The 16,287-nt window shown below is 39.5% G+C and overlaps 2 protein-coding genes across 2 annotated transcripts in view; both read left to right on the top strand.

The window, feature by feature from the left end:
* quo (quattro) overlaps positions 1–1,964 on the top strand; it is a 29,512-nt gene extending 27,548 nt beyond the window's left edge. Inside the window, exons 21-24 of the mRNA XM_065954581.1 lie at positions 12–266; positions 626–888; positions 1,119–1,177; positions 1,348–1,964. Coding sequence (XP_065810653.1) covers positions 12–266; positions 626–888; positions 1,119–1,157 — 557 coding nt within the window. The 3' untranslated portion in view covers positions 1,158–1,177; positions 1,348–1,964. The remainder of the gene's footprint in view (positions 1–11; positions 267–625; positions 889–1,118; positions 1,178–1,347) is intronic.
* A 2,250-nt stretch (positions 1,965–4,214) lies between these two features.
* tgm2b (transglutaminase 2b) lies at positions 4,215–15,860 on the top strand. The gene is made up of 13 exons (XM_020646878.3): positions 4,215–4,360; positions 6,965–7,144; positions 8,204–8,422; positions 9,075–9,193; positions 9,669–9,797; positions 9,912–10,089; positions 10,262–10,394; positions 10,737–10,840; positions 10,934–11,173; positions 13,870–14,148; positions 14,239–14,399; positions 14,663–14,799; positions 15,353–15,860. The coding sequence occupies exons 1-13, from the start codon at positions 4,351–4,353 to the stop codon at positions 15,501–15,503; spliced, it is 2,040 nt and encodes a 679-aa protein (XP_020502534.2). The 5' UTR covers positions 4,215–4,350; the 3' UTR covers positions 15,504–15,860.
* Positions 15,861–16,287: the final 427 nt, after the last annotated feature.

Below are 16,287 nucleotides of genomic sequence, written 5' to 3'. Positions count from 1 at the left end.
GGTTCATGCAGAAAACAAGATGCAGCCCACTGCAGGATCATGTAGTTCACAGGATAAGCTTCTTGGCGGACGACCGATATCTGTTGGTTCAGTGAGCACTTCCTCTTCCTCTTCTTCCTCTGGGAGGGGTTCCCTGTCCCATGTGGGATACCTGTGTGAGTCAAAGAGGAGGGTTGTGTCAGGGGGCCTGGGAGGATACAGAGCACCTCCTGGAGTTTTGGAGGAGGACGACCTGGACCATGAGAGTGGGACTCACAACTTACTGTGTAAGTTTAGCTATAATCAAATATTTTTTTACCAGAAAGTTATTACAATGTTTGTCCATATAAACCAGAATGTGCAATGCAACAGCCAATATCCCATGTGTGTTATTAACAGCTCCATTACGACTTCATTGAAGTTGCTGGGTGTCATGTTCTAAGCCTGAAAACACCTGTGCAGTTTTGGTTCTCTTAGTTCTCTGTGACAGGGTCCAAGATCATCGGTCAGAGGTCTGGGTCAAGGATCATTTAAAGGCATCCAAGAACATTTCAAAAGAGTCGTGGTTGGTCTCACTGAGGCCTGTTGATCATCCATCGTTCTTCTCATTGGTTCTTTGTTGAATCAAGCCTTCTCTGTGTTTCAGTGGACAGCTCTGAGTCGTCAGGAGAGAGTGTAAGCAACTTCAGCAGCTCCAGTCACAGCTACCACTCTGCTGCAGGAGGAGAGGTGGAGGACGCCTCCTCCCTCTGTGTCTCCACGATCACTGTGAAGGAGGCAGCAGCTGCTCGAGCAGCTGAAGTCATCCACAAACCAAGAGTGAGGGCAGGATCCCCAGAAAAAACCCCACCACCAGTTGCACCCAAACCCAAACCACAGCACCAGACCAAGGCTGTGCCCTGTGGCAAGGTACAGGAAACAGTAAATTACCATGAAGTGAATAATTGTTTTTATGGTAAAACAGTTGAAAGGCAAAGAAACTAATGCATCCTTAAAGTCAATGACTCACAGATTCACTCATTACTCCCACAGTAAACAGTGTCTGACATTCTTTAGCTGAAACATTTGTTTATTCTTGGACAATGATTATCTTCTTCTGGCTTCATTATTAAATAAAACAAAATTCATGAATATTTCAGGTTCAGAACACGAGTGTTGGAAAATCCACTGAAGTTTGACCTGTGAGATACGGTACAATGTAAGTATAGTTCATTGATTGATATATGCACTGCGTGCAAATATACATCACTCAGTATTCTTATACTAGATTATCTCTAATAATGAATGCATTGTTGTTAGTTTGTATGTGTATATGCATAACAAACCAAAATGAAAGTTAGTTTCTCAGTTGTTGTTTTTTTCTTACAGATTTTGAGGCTCCTGAGCGGTCTTTTGGTGCCACCATTGAAGATCCAACCAGCTGTTACTGTAATCCATTTCCACTCTGTAAATAGATGTTCTGTTTAAACTCACCACCTAAACAATAGGTCGGAAACATTTCTATAACTGTACTGTACTTTGAACTTATACTTGTGTTGAGTTTGTGTGTGCATACCTGATGTGGCTTATTGTCGAGAATACTCACAGCTCATGCACAGGATTCTAGAGACACTCCAGACTGTAATTCATAACCTAATGCTAAATGTTAAAGTGTTTATAGAATGGTGCTAAAGAAAACAAGCAGACTTTAATAACTTCACCTGATCCCAAAGGAGTTTCATCATGTCTTGTCACGGTCTGTGAAGAGTTTGCTTTTAAACGATAAACACCATAATGCCATCTTTTATGTCGTAAACATGTTGCCTTTTCTTCAGATTTGTAAAACATAATAACAATGTATGTCTTACTTATTACCTCTAAAATGAAACACATTCTGTCTTTTAATTAACCGTTGTGTACAGATTAATATGCTTACTGGTATGCAGATACTGATCTACATAACAGTTGTTTGGATTTATATTTCAAATACAGAATATTTGAAGTGATGATGAAAATGTTGGCTTTTATTTGCACCTTCACGTTTTTGTATCAGCAGTAAACTAAACCCCTGTTATAAAAAACAGAACGATACAAACTTTGATATTGGTGGCAGATTTGCCTTTGCAACAAATATAGTAACACTTAAAGTATTCCAAGCTTCACTGTCTAATGCCTAATATTACAATAGTATCTAGTATCTAACAGTTTGGATACTGTTGTACACAGACATTAGTATCTAAAGGGAATGTTTTACTGACCTGCTCTGAACAGGTTCCTCCCTTCATGTCAGAGACTGTGATTTATGCAATAGAGAGAGAAAAAAATCACACTTCCCTTTAACCGTTTAAAGGAACTTTCTCTGGAAATACTTGAGTCATGGACTTATTCAGTCAAAGAATGAATTCCTATTTTCTGTTACATTATGGCTCTGTTATGCTTGAATAATGTGTCCTAATTGTTTCCTGTATTGGTATTTATTAACCTTTATTAAAGGCTTTATATGTGATTTTTCACACTTAAATATAATATAAATCAAGTATATCCTCTGAAAATAACTCTGAGTCATGACTGTCTACAATGGGTGTAACACCCGAGTCCCACTGTCTGTGATGTTTTCAGAGTTTTCAGAGTCCTATCTTCACTTTGTTTACATCGCCAGGACGGCCGGCTGACTCCTCCCCTCACGTATAAAAGTTGTTTAATTGAGGGACTAGAGAAAAGAAGAATAACATACTGTACTCACTGCTTAACTGTGTTTCTAGATCACGCTCATTTCAGGTAAATTTACATGCAGTGTGAAGATACGAGCATAATAAAGATCGCTAGCATTAGCATGCTAACACAACAATGCAGCGCAAGTTGTTTTGGTTTCATGCTGGTGCTCAAGGGCGACACCTGCTGGATCAAAAAATTGCATATAAAGCCTTTAAGGTTCATTTAGAGTTACTACTGTTTATGGCTCTTTTTTCTGTCATTGTGATTCTGAAGCTGACATTTTTTTCTACAGGATGCACACATTTCTTATTTACTCTGGAAGGAAGTCGGTGATAGATGTACCACAGTTCAAGCCTGGCAAAGGCACTTGGTCATTTCTGCTGTGTGGGTTTGGACAGAGTTCTGTTAATCACTGAATTCACTTTCCTGATGTAATGCCCTGTGCTGCAGCCAAGACTTGTGTTTGTGGTTAATACTTAGCCTGCCCAGAGTGCTTTAAATCATATGACTGGCTCTATCCTCTACTTTGAATGACAATGTTGTAATTACAAATTCATTATTGACTTCAGTGTATTCGGGTGCTTAATTGGAACTTGATGTCATAGTTGAAACCTGATATTGAGCTCAGGACAAATCTGCCGCAAACTTTTTAACAAGAAAAGGGAAAAAACTAAAGTTAAGCTTTGACTTGAATAGTTTGTACCATTTGTCCTTCTGTGAGTACGGTTCTGTATTTCTACTTTTCTGTTGTCAAAAAATGCTGAAAGAAACCAAACAAAAACAAAAAACACATTGTGCACTTACACATCTCCATACAGTAGTTTTTTTCTTCCCTGACCTTCCTTCCTAAGCTCATTCCTATTGCAGATGTTAATTAGTGTAAAATGGGTTTAGCAACTTATTTCCTACAACATCTGGGCACTGCAGTTCATTGAAAAAGCAACTTGATTCTGAATAAGCAGAACATTTTAGTATTAATTCCCATAGTGTGTGAGACTGATGCAATGAAAAGTACAGCTCTGATATTAACCTTATTGAAGGAACGTGTCAGCCAGTGACACAAAAATAACGATAAATACGACCGTAAGTATCATCATCCAATTGAATTGATTTATTTGTCCTTGTCCTTTGAAGGAGCTGAAATGAGGGGAGGGGGAGGGGGGAAATATTAAACCTTAGTTTGAACTATTTCTGATGCCCAGTTTTTTAAATTATATTAAAGATAAACAACTTGTTGCCCTACTATGTCCAATAAACGCATCCTCATGTGTAACTACATCTGTTTTGTTTTCAACGTGTTCATTTATTATTAGAAACAGCAATGTATGGATACAGACACTTCATGACACTAAACATTTTAAACGAGGTGTACAGTATTTGTCTGGCTCACTGTTGAACACAGTCAACAAGTTCAGAGGGGGGTACCTTATTCTGTGGAAACAACGCAATAGCAAACACATCACTTCTCTGACGTACAGTGTGTAATGAATTCATCACTCGAGGAAGGTAGGCGCGCTCACGTGCGGTTAGGGGAGGGTCGCGTCACGCCCACCATCAGACCGACTGGCACGAGGAGGACTACAAATAAGACCGAGATAACTCCGACCAGTGATACATCAGTAAACTCTGACCGCGAGATCTGAAAACACAGTTTAGACAAAGAACAAAGCAGAAGTCATGGCTCAAGGTAAGCTTTACTCTCTCTTTATTCTTTAACTCAACCCCTCTCAAGCTTCTTCAAATATTTCATCAACAAGGGGAAACTCTTTAACTGCATAACTGGTTAAAGGCTGACAATTATCTTGAAGGTTAAAAATACATAAATGTTGATTTTGAATTTGTCAAATTGCTTTGGTGTTTTCTTCAAACCATGTCCTTATATGGGCTTTTGTATTAATATCACTTTACATTTAGTTGACTTCATGTGCTTTTTTTGATGTTATTTTCTACATTAAATGATGCAGGATAGGATGGCCAAAGACAAACTTTCACATAGTCTCGTAGTAGAGTTAACCCGCTGTGTGTTGGTTTCAGTGCTGCAGGAGTCTGTAAAGAACGCTTTCACCAGAAACCTGAAGACTGAAGTACCTTAAAAAATGTTTCACCCTGGTGTCTGAGAAGATGATTGTTGCTCTGGCCCCCTTTGACAACTATAATAGCAGCCGAGAGCAGCTGGAGCCTCCACTTGTAAACTGCTGCTCCATTTATAGGCACAGAGGGCACCTTTCAAACAGGCCTTGTAAAGTCATTCCAGTCTGACTAAAGCAATCAAAAGTCCAAGATTGCATTGTATCAACACTGAAGGATTTCAAATCCTTGTTAACCTGTGTACACAAAGAAATGTGCAGCATAAAAAAACTAAGAAAGGTTGTTGAAAATCAGATTCTTTGGTATGAAAGGCCCACATTTCCAACGTGTAGAGTGTGTATTTAATGAATGATGGATTATTCTGAAGTTATTAATGAAATGCATTTGCCATTTGGTAAGCCTTTATTTACTTGATGTAGTCACTGAATAAGACTCTTGTTGCAGCTGCTACACACTAAAAACTCTGAATGTGTTTAAAATATATGAACTGTGTGTTGTACACAGAGCATTCAGTTGAACTTTAAAGTGTGCATCATGTGTCTGTGAAGTCAGCATGGGCGTTACCTGCAAGACTGAGAACTGAACTCTTTTCATTTCTGAATTTCTGAGTTTGTGTATTTATTTTTCCAAAAGGATTAAAATTGTTTTTACTGTACTGGCTACTCACCGCATGAAAAACAGCTCAATGTTATTTACGTATATTTCCTTAAAAGGCTATTTCTTGCCTCGTGCTGTTTACTGAGACAATCCTCTGCAATGTGGGTCAAAAAGGCGTGCACAGTATGCAAGGGTTAGTGAAGAAGTCAGGGTTAAGGTGAAGGAATCTCTGCACATTCATTTTCTCTTTGCGAGTTGTGCTGCTACAAGTTAAACAACTTTACCCAATAAACTGCCCGCTGCAGGTACAATGCATTATGTCTGGCTGTGGTCACACATGTTCACAGCAAACCCCTTATAATCCTCTGACTACCATCTGCAGCTGTCCTTGAATAGGTAGCGTGATCATTTTTAAGGCATTTGACCCAATTGTTAACACTAACGTGTTAAATTGGAAACAGGACTAGGGTCAAGATCAGTAAAAAGATCAGAGGAGTCCAGACAAATGGCCCCTCATGGACTTCATGTAGAACAGCAGGATGTATTTGTATTTTATTTGTAAAGTCAAGCTGTCAGATCAGCACCTCAAGCTTGTTTCTAGAGCTTTTCTTTACACCAATGACTAATCATTTGAGAGGTCAACCTTCTGACATGTCACAGCGCAGCAGAATGAGGAAAATGTATTCATCGTTAAAGGGGGACCCTCGTTTTCCCTACGAACAGGAAATCCAAGGGTGGGATTGTCTTAGTCACAGTTTGCCCCAGAGAGAAGGTGCGGTTGTGTGTTTGCACACTAAACAGGGAGTGACTTTCTGTCTGTGTTTACATCCTGTTAAATCCATACAGAAAGCCCCATGAAACAGAATTATCTTACACTACAGGACTGTGCAAACTGGCAGTTTTCTACCACAGAATTTGTAATAGCTTCCGAGACCAAATAGCATAAAACGTGTGTAAACAAGCCTTCACAAACATCTGACGTGTCTCCCTTTTAAAATAACCCTGGAACATGAAGTTAATATAAAAGTGTGCTTGTTCTCACTAGGTAGGACAAAATATAATAAACACATTCAAAGGCACAGCATGAAGAAAACTAGACTCTTGTTTGCTGGTTAAATGACCTCAAGTCTGCTATAAAAAAAGCTAATTGTAAATTATTTTATATATCCTGTGTGTTATACACAGCTATACGTTTACAATGCACACAACAACAAGACTGTGGCATTTGAAGTGCCTCACAATCATGTACATTATCATACTGTTAAATTGAATCAAGAACCAAGTAGTATTGTCTGTGGAGTTAGATGTATGTTTCCAAGGTTTTAATGATTTGGTCCTCAGGTTTTCTTTATTGCTTTGTAGCATTTAATGCATCTGTTGTTGACAATCACAGGAGTAATACAAAAATCCTCTGTTAAAGACGATCTGTTATCCTCTGTGATAGATTGTCTTGTAATCCAGATGTCCAATTCCCAAAGTTTTGGTCTTATTTAAAAAACAGTAAATTCTTTTCTCTGTCCATGTCCGTACATTTTTGTTAAGGTTAGAGAAATAGAGAAATGCCATTGCCTCCTCTTTTATCTTGTTTTGTTTCTCCTCTGTGAAGCTCTGGACGTTGATCGCTGGAACCTGGAGTGTGAGTTCAACAACATGGACCACCGTACTGATCTCAACGGGGGGGATCGTCTCGTTGTGAGGAGAGGCCAACAGTTCACGATCAGCCTGTACCTTCGCTCTGGAGGCTACCAGCCAGGAGTCAGCTCTCTTGACTTTGTTGCAGAAACGGGTACTTTTTGTTCTTTACATTTTTCACCTCTAAACAACATTTATGTCGAATTTTAAGAACTGCGGTGCTTAATTTAAAAACTACATTTTTCAAAGACAAGTTCTAACATTTGACTGATATAATAATAGACATTTTCATTACTGCAAACAGTCAGGGAAAGTGAATGAACCCAACTTTCTTGATATTATAAAGGTGTGTCTTTATGATCCCATAGAGAACGAGAGGTTAAGAACAATATTGTGATTGTTTCTTCTCAATCAGGAAGTTGGGGTCATCCTGCTGGAACAACTTTGTTTTTGTCATGACTTTATTTTTCTTTGCTACTTATTGTTGTTTCAAAGATGAAAGGAGAAAGGAGCAGTAATGGTGCTGGAAAGGAAACAAAAGTATTTTTTCTTTGTGGTCTGTGATGCTGCTACTGGATTTTGCACACTTAGCTGTATACAATGTTTCAGTGGGCTCAGTTTCTCAGTTTTTCATGTGTGTGTTAATGGAAGTTTGGATAACATGGATACTTTTGCCTTCAGAAAACCTTTAAAAACATCTGTATCTTTTTCTCAGTTAATATTTGTTTAAACTTCAACAGTTGAATATGATAATACAGCTGTCACTCGCACTAATATCCAACTGATTAAACAGGAAATGTTGCTTGCCAACAGGAAAGCATGTGTATAATCATAGATAACATTAAACCTTTAGAGTCAAGTGTTTTTTAATGGATTAAAGGAGTCACCCAGTGATATGGAAGTGATGCAACCCGCTGCCCTTGGTTTAGTTGGCTGTGCACAGTGAAAGATTCACAGGAATTTAGTCAGTGCACTGAAGAGAAAAGTTAATGTGGAATCTGAACTTTGTTGCTCAGGGGGGACTTCCAAATCAGTTTGAACATAATTAGGCGACATTGCAAAGTCGATGCATGAGAGAAAATTCCAGCGATGCCTGTACTAAATTTAGACACAATATGGAAAAGAATTAAGAATGTACCCTGTGACTTTCCATTCCATTCCCCAGATCACAATGAAGTGCTGAGACTCTAACCATATTCACTTTTTCATGCAGGTCCTCAACCGTCCGAGAAGTACGGCACCAGGGCCTCCTTCGGTCTCTCTTCCCACGTTGACACTTCCTGCTGGAGCGCTGCGATCACAAGCCCCCCCGGGGACATGGTGGCCCTGTCTGTCTGCTCAGCCCCAGATGCACCTATAGGCCGCTACACCCTGACCCTGGGGCAATCAGGACGCATTGAGTTTATCCTGCTCTTTAACCCCTGGTGCCCAGGTGTGTAAACAGAGCATACATCAAGCTCTCATGTCATGGACTCGTGGGATCCTGAGTAGTGATCTTAAGCTGTGCAATGCTTTGATGATCATGTTTCCTTCAGGAGTGGGTTCATCACAGGAGCTAGTCAGGATCAGTGCTGACAGGTTTATAGAAAACAATGGCAGTATTGAAGTTGTAAAATCCTCTTCTAGCCCCTCAACAGCTTAGTAATGATTACAGTATATGCTTTTTGACTAATCACTCAAAAAGGATGAACATGACATATTGAGCTGATTTAAAAAAAAAAGAGTAACTACTTCCTTAAGTCTTGTTGCCTTTAACATTATAAATCATGAACTTGAAAGTGTCAGATCATTTTATGACAAAAGCCAAACGAACTGTTTGCCCTTTACAGCCTTTGTGCTAAGTTTAGCTAACCAGCTTCTGACTCTAGCTTAGGAATGAACATGCAGTCATGACAGTGATTTCAATTAGAACATTTGATGTTTATAAGAATGCAAAGAATGAACTCCATCACCTGCAGGGTGAGAATATATGTTTGTTTTTTTAAGTTTCTGAGGAATAACAACACATATTTTAACCGTCATGTTCCACTGAGGATATGTAGGAGGACATTTATCTTATTGTTTGTGATGTCTTGTGGCAACAGGAGATGCAGTGTACATGGACAATGAGCAGAGTTTGGCAGAATATGTGTTATCTCAGGATGGAATCATCTTTCGAGGCGACTACAAACATCCCATTCCAACTCCATGGAACTTTGGCCAGGTACCAACACCAACACTGTTGTTGTCAGCATGGCCATGTATCACACATAGTGTAATCTACCAGGGGAGCCAACACTGTCCCAGGTGGAAGGAGTTTGATTCAGAAGAAAATGTCAACTTAATCAATGATTTATGATGTTTTACATAAGCCAAACACACACAATTCTGAACATTTGACACTTAAATTAACTGGGATATTTATATCTGACAGTGGACAGATAAGGTGAGAGGAGTGTTAGAGCCCTTTCTGTGATATGTGATACGGTTTGATTAGCCTGGCATTAGCGGTGCATAACTCATGCAGCTGTTGAGCTTTACATTTTGGCAGCGCTACACAAAGTCTTTTGCACCTGTTTTCAGCAGAAATATTTTCACAAGACAATTAACATTGGAGTTAACATTACATTTATTTTCTACCTCTGTCACTATAACTGACAATCAATCAGCAACAATACCTGTTTTTTTTTTCCATCCAGTTTGAAAGTGGAATCCTGGATGTGTGTCTGAGGATTCTGGATATGAATCCTAAATGTCTGAAGAATCCTGGAAAAGACTGCTCGGGGAGGAGAAATCCCATCTATGTCTCCAGAGTGCTCAGTGCCATGGTGAGTGAGGCTAGTTTCATTTCATCCCCTTTACTTGGAAGAAAGAGAGGTTTAAAAAGAAAGTTTGTTGTGTGTGTGATAAACTCCTACACTCCTCCCCCTTTGCCCGTGTAGGTGAACTGTAATGATGACAAAGGTGTAGTGCTGGGGAAATGGACGGATGGCTACGAAGGTGGTGTCAGTCCCATGTTTTGGAAGGGCAGTGTGGAGATTCTCCGCAACTGGGACACACAAGCCTGTCAGCCTGTTCGCTACGGACAATGCTGGGTGTTTGCTGCAGTCGCCTGTACAAGTGAGATAGCAGGCAGTGGCGCTTTGTGGCCTATCACTGGAAAACACACTTGATATGCCCCAAACAGACAAAACACAAGATCCTATATGGAAACAACAAATATGATACAGTTTTTGCACTGCCTCTTGAGTGTCACAGTGTAACTCATGTAAGTTATTTTACACTCTCTTAGTTTCCAGGGCCCTCGGCATCCCCTGCAGAGTCATCACCAACTACCTGTCAGCCCACGACACCAACAACAACCTGGTGATTGAACGCTACATCAACGAAAATGGAGACCTTGTTCAATCCAGAGAGATGATCTGGTATGCTCTTTGAATGAACTACTACAATAGCAGGCAGGGTTGTGTAGGATTTTATTCATCACAAAGAAAAAACAAGCTTCAGTGTTTGATGGTGCTGATACAAACATGAACTATTCACCTAAAATGTTTTTTTTTTACCAGGCTGTAAACATGCTTGTTTCTGCTGTCAAAACAGACATTTTAACATGGGGTGGGTGTGTATGTGTGTGACTTCAGAGGCTTTTGGTCCCAGCCTCAAGTGGACACTCTGCAGCTTTTTCCACTTCTGCATTGGCTTCATGTTTCAACACCAGAGTTTGCCACTTGGTAGAAATGGAGCTGATGATGTGTTTGTGTCTGTAGGAATTATCACTGCTGGGTGGAGAGCTGGATGACCAGGCCGGACCTTAAATCAGATTTTAACGGCTGGCAGGCCAGTGACCCTACACCTCAGGAGAAAAGTCAAGGTAACGAATATGCTGAGCCAAGTAACCCATGAGGTAAATTCACACCCACGGTCGATTGAAAATATCTGATTGTTCCTTTCTCCTTTCCTTTAGGAGTGTACTGCTGTGGCCCCGTCCCCGTCAGAGCCATCAAGGAGGGCGAGCTCATATCCAAGTATGACGCCCCGTTTGTTTTCGCTGAGGTCAACGCCGATGTCATCACCACAATGCAGAAAAAAGACGGCAGCACATCCAAAGTCACGACTACCACAGTGGTGGGCCAGAAGATCAGCACAAAGAGTGTGGGCAACGATGCCAGAGAGGACATCACTCATCTGTACAAGTACCCTGAAGGTAGAAAACAAACCAGACCAGAGCAGATCCTTAACTGTTAACAGAGCATGTTATTACAACACACCATAAATAAAGGCTTTTACTACAGTATATACCAACACCAACCAATCAGTATTACTTTTACTCTTGATGTACTATATTTCCTCTAATAGTGATCAGGGCATTTCTTTACCTAAAATTTAGAAGTTACCAGGCCTTTATTTGTAACAGTTGTGTTTTAAAGTCTTTCTATGTGATTTTTCACACTTAAATGTAGAAATCAAGTATATCCTCTGAAAATAACTCTGTGAGTCATGACTGTCTACAATGGGTGTAACACCCGAGTCCCACTGTCTGTGATGTTTTCAGAGTTTTCAGAGTCCTATCTTCACTTTGTTTACATCGCCAGGACAGCCGGCTGACTCCTCCCCTTGTGAATAAAAGTTGTTTAATTGAGGGACTAGAGAAAAGAAGAATAACATACTGTACTCACTGCTTAACTGTGTTTCTAGATCACGCTCATTTCAGGTAAATTTACATGCAGTGTGAAGATACCAGCATAATAAAGATCGCTAGCATTAGCATGCTAACACAACAATGCAGCGCAAGTTGATTTGGTTTCATGCTGGTGCTCAAGGGCGACATCTGCTGGATCAAAAAATCACATATAAAGCCTTTAAAAGGCAGGCCTTTTTTTTCCCAAAGTGGCTGTATTTGATCTTTGAGTCATATTTACCGACATCATTTACAAATAATTTATTTTTAAGTCATAAGGAATTGTTTTCCTGATCAGAGGAAAGTTTGTGTATTACATCTCTTATAAATACTGCAGTGCACTCACCACTAACAGCAGATAAACATTTTATTCTAGACAACTTTGTGTGGCTATTAGCAGCAATGTTAGTGAATTAGATGCTTTTTTGAAATAAAGCTATTTTTGCATATAAAGCAGGACATTTTTCCTGAAAGGACTGCATAACGGCTTTAGCCTCTCTGTGCGCTGGTATGTGCACACAGACACACAAGGGATGTGCAAACCCTCTGTGTGCGTTTTGTGAATCAAACACTGTCTTATAGACACAAAAGCCACGCTGTCCTTGTGCGAAACAGACTCTCAGATTTTTACAAAGCATCACACTGTATAGCTGTAGCAGAGCCGACAGACACTTGTCAGCACTTGTACTTGTCTAATATGTGCAGAGAGAAGAGCTTTATTGAAGGTGAGATATTTTGATCAGAGACAAAGCAGCATGTGTTTCGTCTCATCGCATACATGCCAGCTTTTTAATTCGACTTTAATCATCCTTTTTTCCACCTCATTTGTGGATTCCATCATTGTAAGCACTAGTTATCTGGGAACACCCTTGACTTTGTTGACCCCCCCCACCGCTGCTACCAACGCAGCCCTCTACCACGCACCAATTTATTTGATTTCTAGAGAACATGAATAGCCCAAATAATGAATGAATGAATGAATGAATGAATGAATGTCTTTTATTTTGGTCATTCATTACAGAATAACAAGAGTCAAAAATATTTGTGTAAATTGTCCACTTACAGAAACCGAAACAAAAAAACTTCACGTTTACACTTCTCCATTTCACACAATAACATTCAAACAATGAATGACCAAAAAAGGAATAGGCTGAAGCCCCAAGTCGTATTTCTTTCCATCCTGTAAAATCCTTCTTACTGTATAAGTCAGAACATAAGCAGTCCGACAAAATTAAAACTAAAACAAAAGCAGATCAACTCTAAAGCATTTTTTTAAGTATCCATCATTTCAGTGCTGATGATTAGAAAATAATGATTACATTCAGACTTAAATTACAACGGGTAACGAGGTGTCCAGTAATAATGTAGTGGAGTTAAAGAATCATTTTGCAAGATTAAAAATAGCGGAGTAAAGTAGAAGTTGCAATGACAGCAAAAAATCCAAGTAGTATTAGTAATCATTTATTTCGGTCACAAGAAAATACAAAAACATTTTGACCGAAAAGGTGTAGGCTGAAGCTTTAGCTTATTACACCTACCCTTGTTACAAATCTTATTATTTAAGACACTACTAGTTTGGTTACAAAAAACAAAACATATCAGAACAAAATTTGATCCAAGAGTTTCTTTCAAAACAAAACAAATGAAACAAACAAAAAACAAAACAGGAGTCACACTCACAAAAAATAATCAAATTGACCTTTTATATTTGTTAAGCACCATTTTTTTAAACACAATTTTAAATCTGGAAAGTGAACTACACATTCTTAATACCATGTCATAAGTATTCCACAAGTTAACCCCTTTAACCAAATTACACCTGTTCTTTATGTTTGTCCTTACCTTTGGTTTTTTATACACACCTCAGTTCATACCGGCTCTCTCTAGTTTCAAAAAACCTCTGTATACTGTTGGGAAGCAAATGATTGTATGCCTTGTAAGTAAAGTACAGATTTCCTAGAAAGGTTCTGTTACTTTATAACACTGCATGTCAGCCACACCACTTGCCAAATGAGAGATTGGCTTTTACTTGACTTCTGATTATTCAAAGAACATTAGTACACTAAGTCTGTTCTTACTGCCTTTGTTTAAGAAGGTGAGGTGTCTGCTTCTTCACATACACAGGCATGTGTTGTGTTGTATATCTAGAAGTTGTAGATAAGCCCTCCAGATGTATCCACATGTGGACAGCATGCATGACTTCATCTGTTTAACTTTGACAGGCTCAGATGAAGAGCGCGAGGCGTTTAAGAAGGCCAACCACCAAAACAAGCTGCTCCATCAGCAGCAGCAAAACGAAGGACTACACGTCACCATCAAGGTCACATCAGACATGAGGAAGGGCTGCGACTTTGACGTGTTTGCCGTCGTTACCAACAACACACAAAGTGCAAAGAAGTGCCGCATGGTGTTCGGCTCCTGTGCCGTGTCTTACAATGGCTCCATTGGAGAGAACTGTGGTTTTAAAGATTTGCTCAATGTTGAACTCTCACCTGGAGCAGGTAAGCCTTCCTTTGTAGTTTTTAGATGGTAATCCTTTTTTTTTTTGTATTTGACTGAAAGTATCACATTTGTTCTGTGTGTTCTTCTAGAGAGGCGGGTTCCACTAAGGCTGAACTACTCTAAGTACGGCAGTCTGCTCACTGAAGACAACCTAATCCGGCTGGCAGCTCTTCTGTTGGATTACAGCACCAGCGAGCATGTACTGGCAGTGAGAAACATAGTGCTGGAGAACCCTGAAATCAAAGTCAGAGTGGGTACAATCAACTACAACAAAGCATGTTAACTTAACAAAGAGATAGCAGTTTATCAATTCTGTCCTGACAACGTTTGGCTTCCAAATGCAGACTTGGGTATGTGTAAGAAAAAGTTGTGAAAAATGAATCTGTTGAGTCTCTACAGCTTCAATAAGGGGTCTACAATATGTATAAACAAAGCTCAGATCAAGCTGAAGTGTGTTGTGCTTGTTTCGACACTTTCATCAAGTAACACCCAGATGTCTCTGTTGCTCTGCAGATTCTGGGTGAACCAAAGGAGAATCGGAAGCTGGCTGCAGAAATCACCCTTCAAAACCCTCTACCAGAGCCGCTGGAAGACTGCTGCTTCAGCATCGAGGGGTCCAACCTCACTGGGGGGCGCGTCATCTCTGAGAGGTTGTATAAATCCCTCCCTAATCACTTAGAAATATTATTACTCTTTACATACACAGAGCAGCAATAAAGCAGGTGTAAACTGGAGACCACAACACAACATAAACTGCCTTCTTTTTAGACCAAGACTCACTCAAAATATGTAATAGGCACTTTTTTTTAACCAGCTTTTCTTTGGCCATTTAGAAAACCATTGAGTTTGTGTTATAGAAATGTGTCTTCCAAGTTTCACTTCCAAACTCTTGCATATGTGTTATACTGTTTTATGATTTGTTGCTCTTGTTGTTATTCAGCCTGCAGATGTCGGGTTGGATGTGCTGTTGTTTAGTTAGGACAGAAGTCGGCTGCTCAGAGTTATTGGCAACAAAACTGTTATCGAAGCATATTTCATCTGACAAACACTACGGCTTCATGTACACCATGTCCTTACAAAGACCAAACTGTCATGGTTTCAGTCTGTGGTGAACAGTTGTCTAACATTTATACAATCAGAGGAGTGAGAAAGTCCTCTTAGTGTGTGTCAAAATTTTTTAATCTTTAAATATTTACCTTGCAGGATGGGCTCGTCAGTGGGACCAGGGCAGGACGCCAAGGTGAAAATCTACTTCACTCCCACCCATTCTGGGCTGAGAAAGCTGGTGGTCGACTTCGACAGCAACAAGCTGTGTCACGTCAAGGGCTACAGAAATGTCATCATTGGAAAATAATGGGTTCAATACCTTTGCAGTGTGTAATGCAACGTTTGTACTCTTCTATTGAAACTGTCGAGCCATTTGAAAAAGGGAACCTGCTTGTGCAGTCGTGATTCATGTATTTGATTTTGAAGTAGCTCAGTGTATATTCCTTATGGCTACATGTATATCAGTTCTTTTATTCAGGATCACAGATATTGATACGTGACCTTAAGAGCACTTTGTATTCATTATGTCAAATCCAATCAGAGCATGCAAAACATCACGAGAGAATGTACCGTTTCTTTTCACAAATATAACTCATTTGTATTTTTAGTACTATGTACTATTTTTATACTCTTTCAGTGGTGCAATTAAAGAGTTGTGTCTTCACATTATCTTCGACCTTCACTGAGGATGCAATAGATTGCCATGTAAAGATGCAGAAATCTTCCAAATCTCATAGATGTCCTTTTAGTTGATAGTTTAGGTATATAAGGAATGTGTCATTGGCTGATCAGGATATATAATCCTGCTATATTATGCACTAAAGAAATCAACCACATTCCACCATGAATATAGATATAGTAATGGCATTAAATGTTCATTTCAAGTCCCCATCTTCTTACTACTGGGACACATAATATTTGAAAGGCCTGCTCGTGGTCAGATTACAGTTTAAAATGGTTATTTTGCATTCCATTTAAAGCTTTTACTGGCAAACCTTATTATGAATGACCAACTTTTGGAAAAACAATACAGGCTTATCTGGGATCAAATCATTGTGATTCTCTTCCTTCAAATAGAGTAAAGGCTGCTC

This window comes from Labrus bergylta, chromosome 5, assembly GCF_963930695.1.
Source record: "Labrus bergylta chromosome 5, fLabBer1.1, whole genome shotgun sequence".
NCBI lineage: Eukaryota > Metazoa > Chordata > Actinopteri > Labriformes > Labridae > Labrus > Labrus bergylta.
The sequence above is the reverse complement of the archived record's forward strand: the minus strand, read 5'-3'. Positions and strand labels throughout refer to the sequence as shown.

Coding starts and splice junctions, on each gene's coding strand:
- tgm2b (XM_020646878.3), top strand. Junction 9,194..9,668: donor CTCCATGGAACTTTGGCCAG/GTACCAACACCA, acceptor TTTTCCATCCAG/TTTGAAAGTGGAATCCTGGA. Junction 9,798..9,911: donor CCAGAGTGCTCAGTGCCATG/GTGAGTGAGGCT, acceptor TTGCCCGTGTAG/GTGAACTGTAATGATGACAA.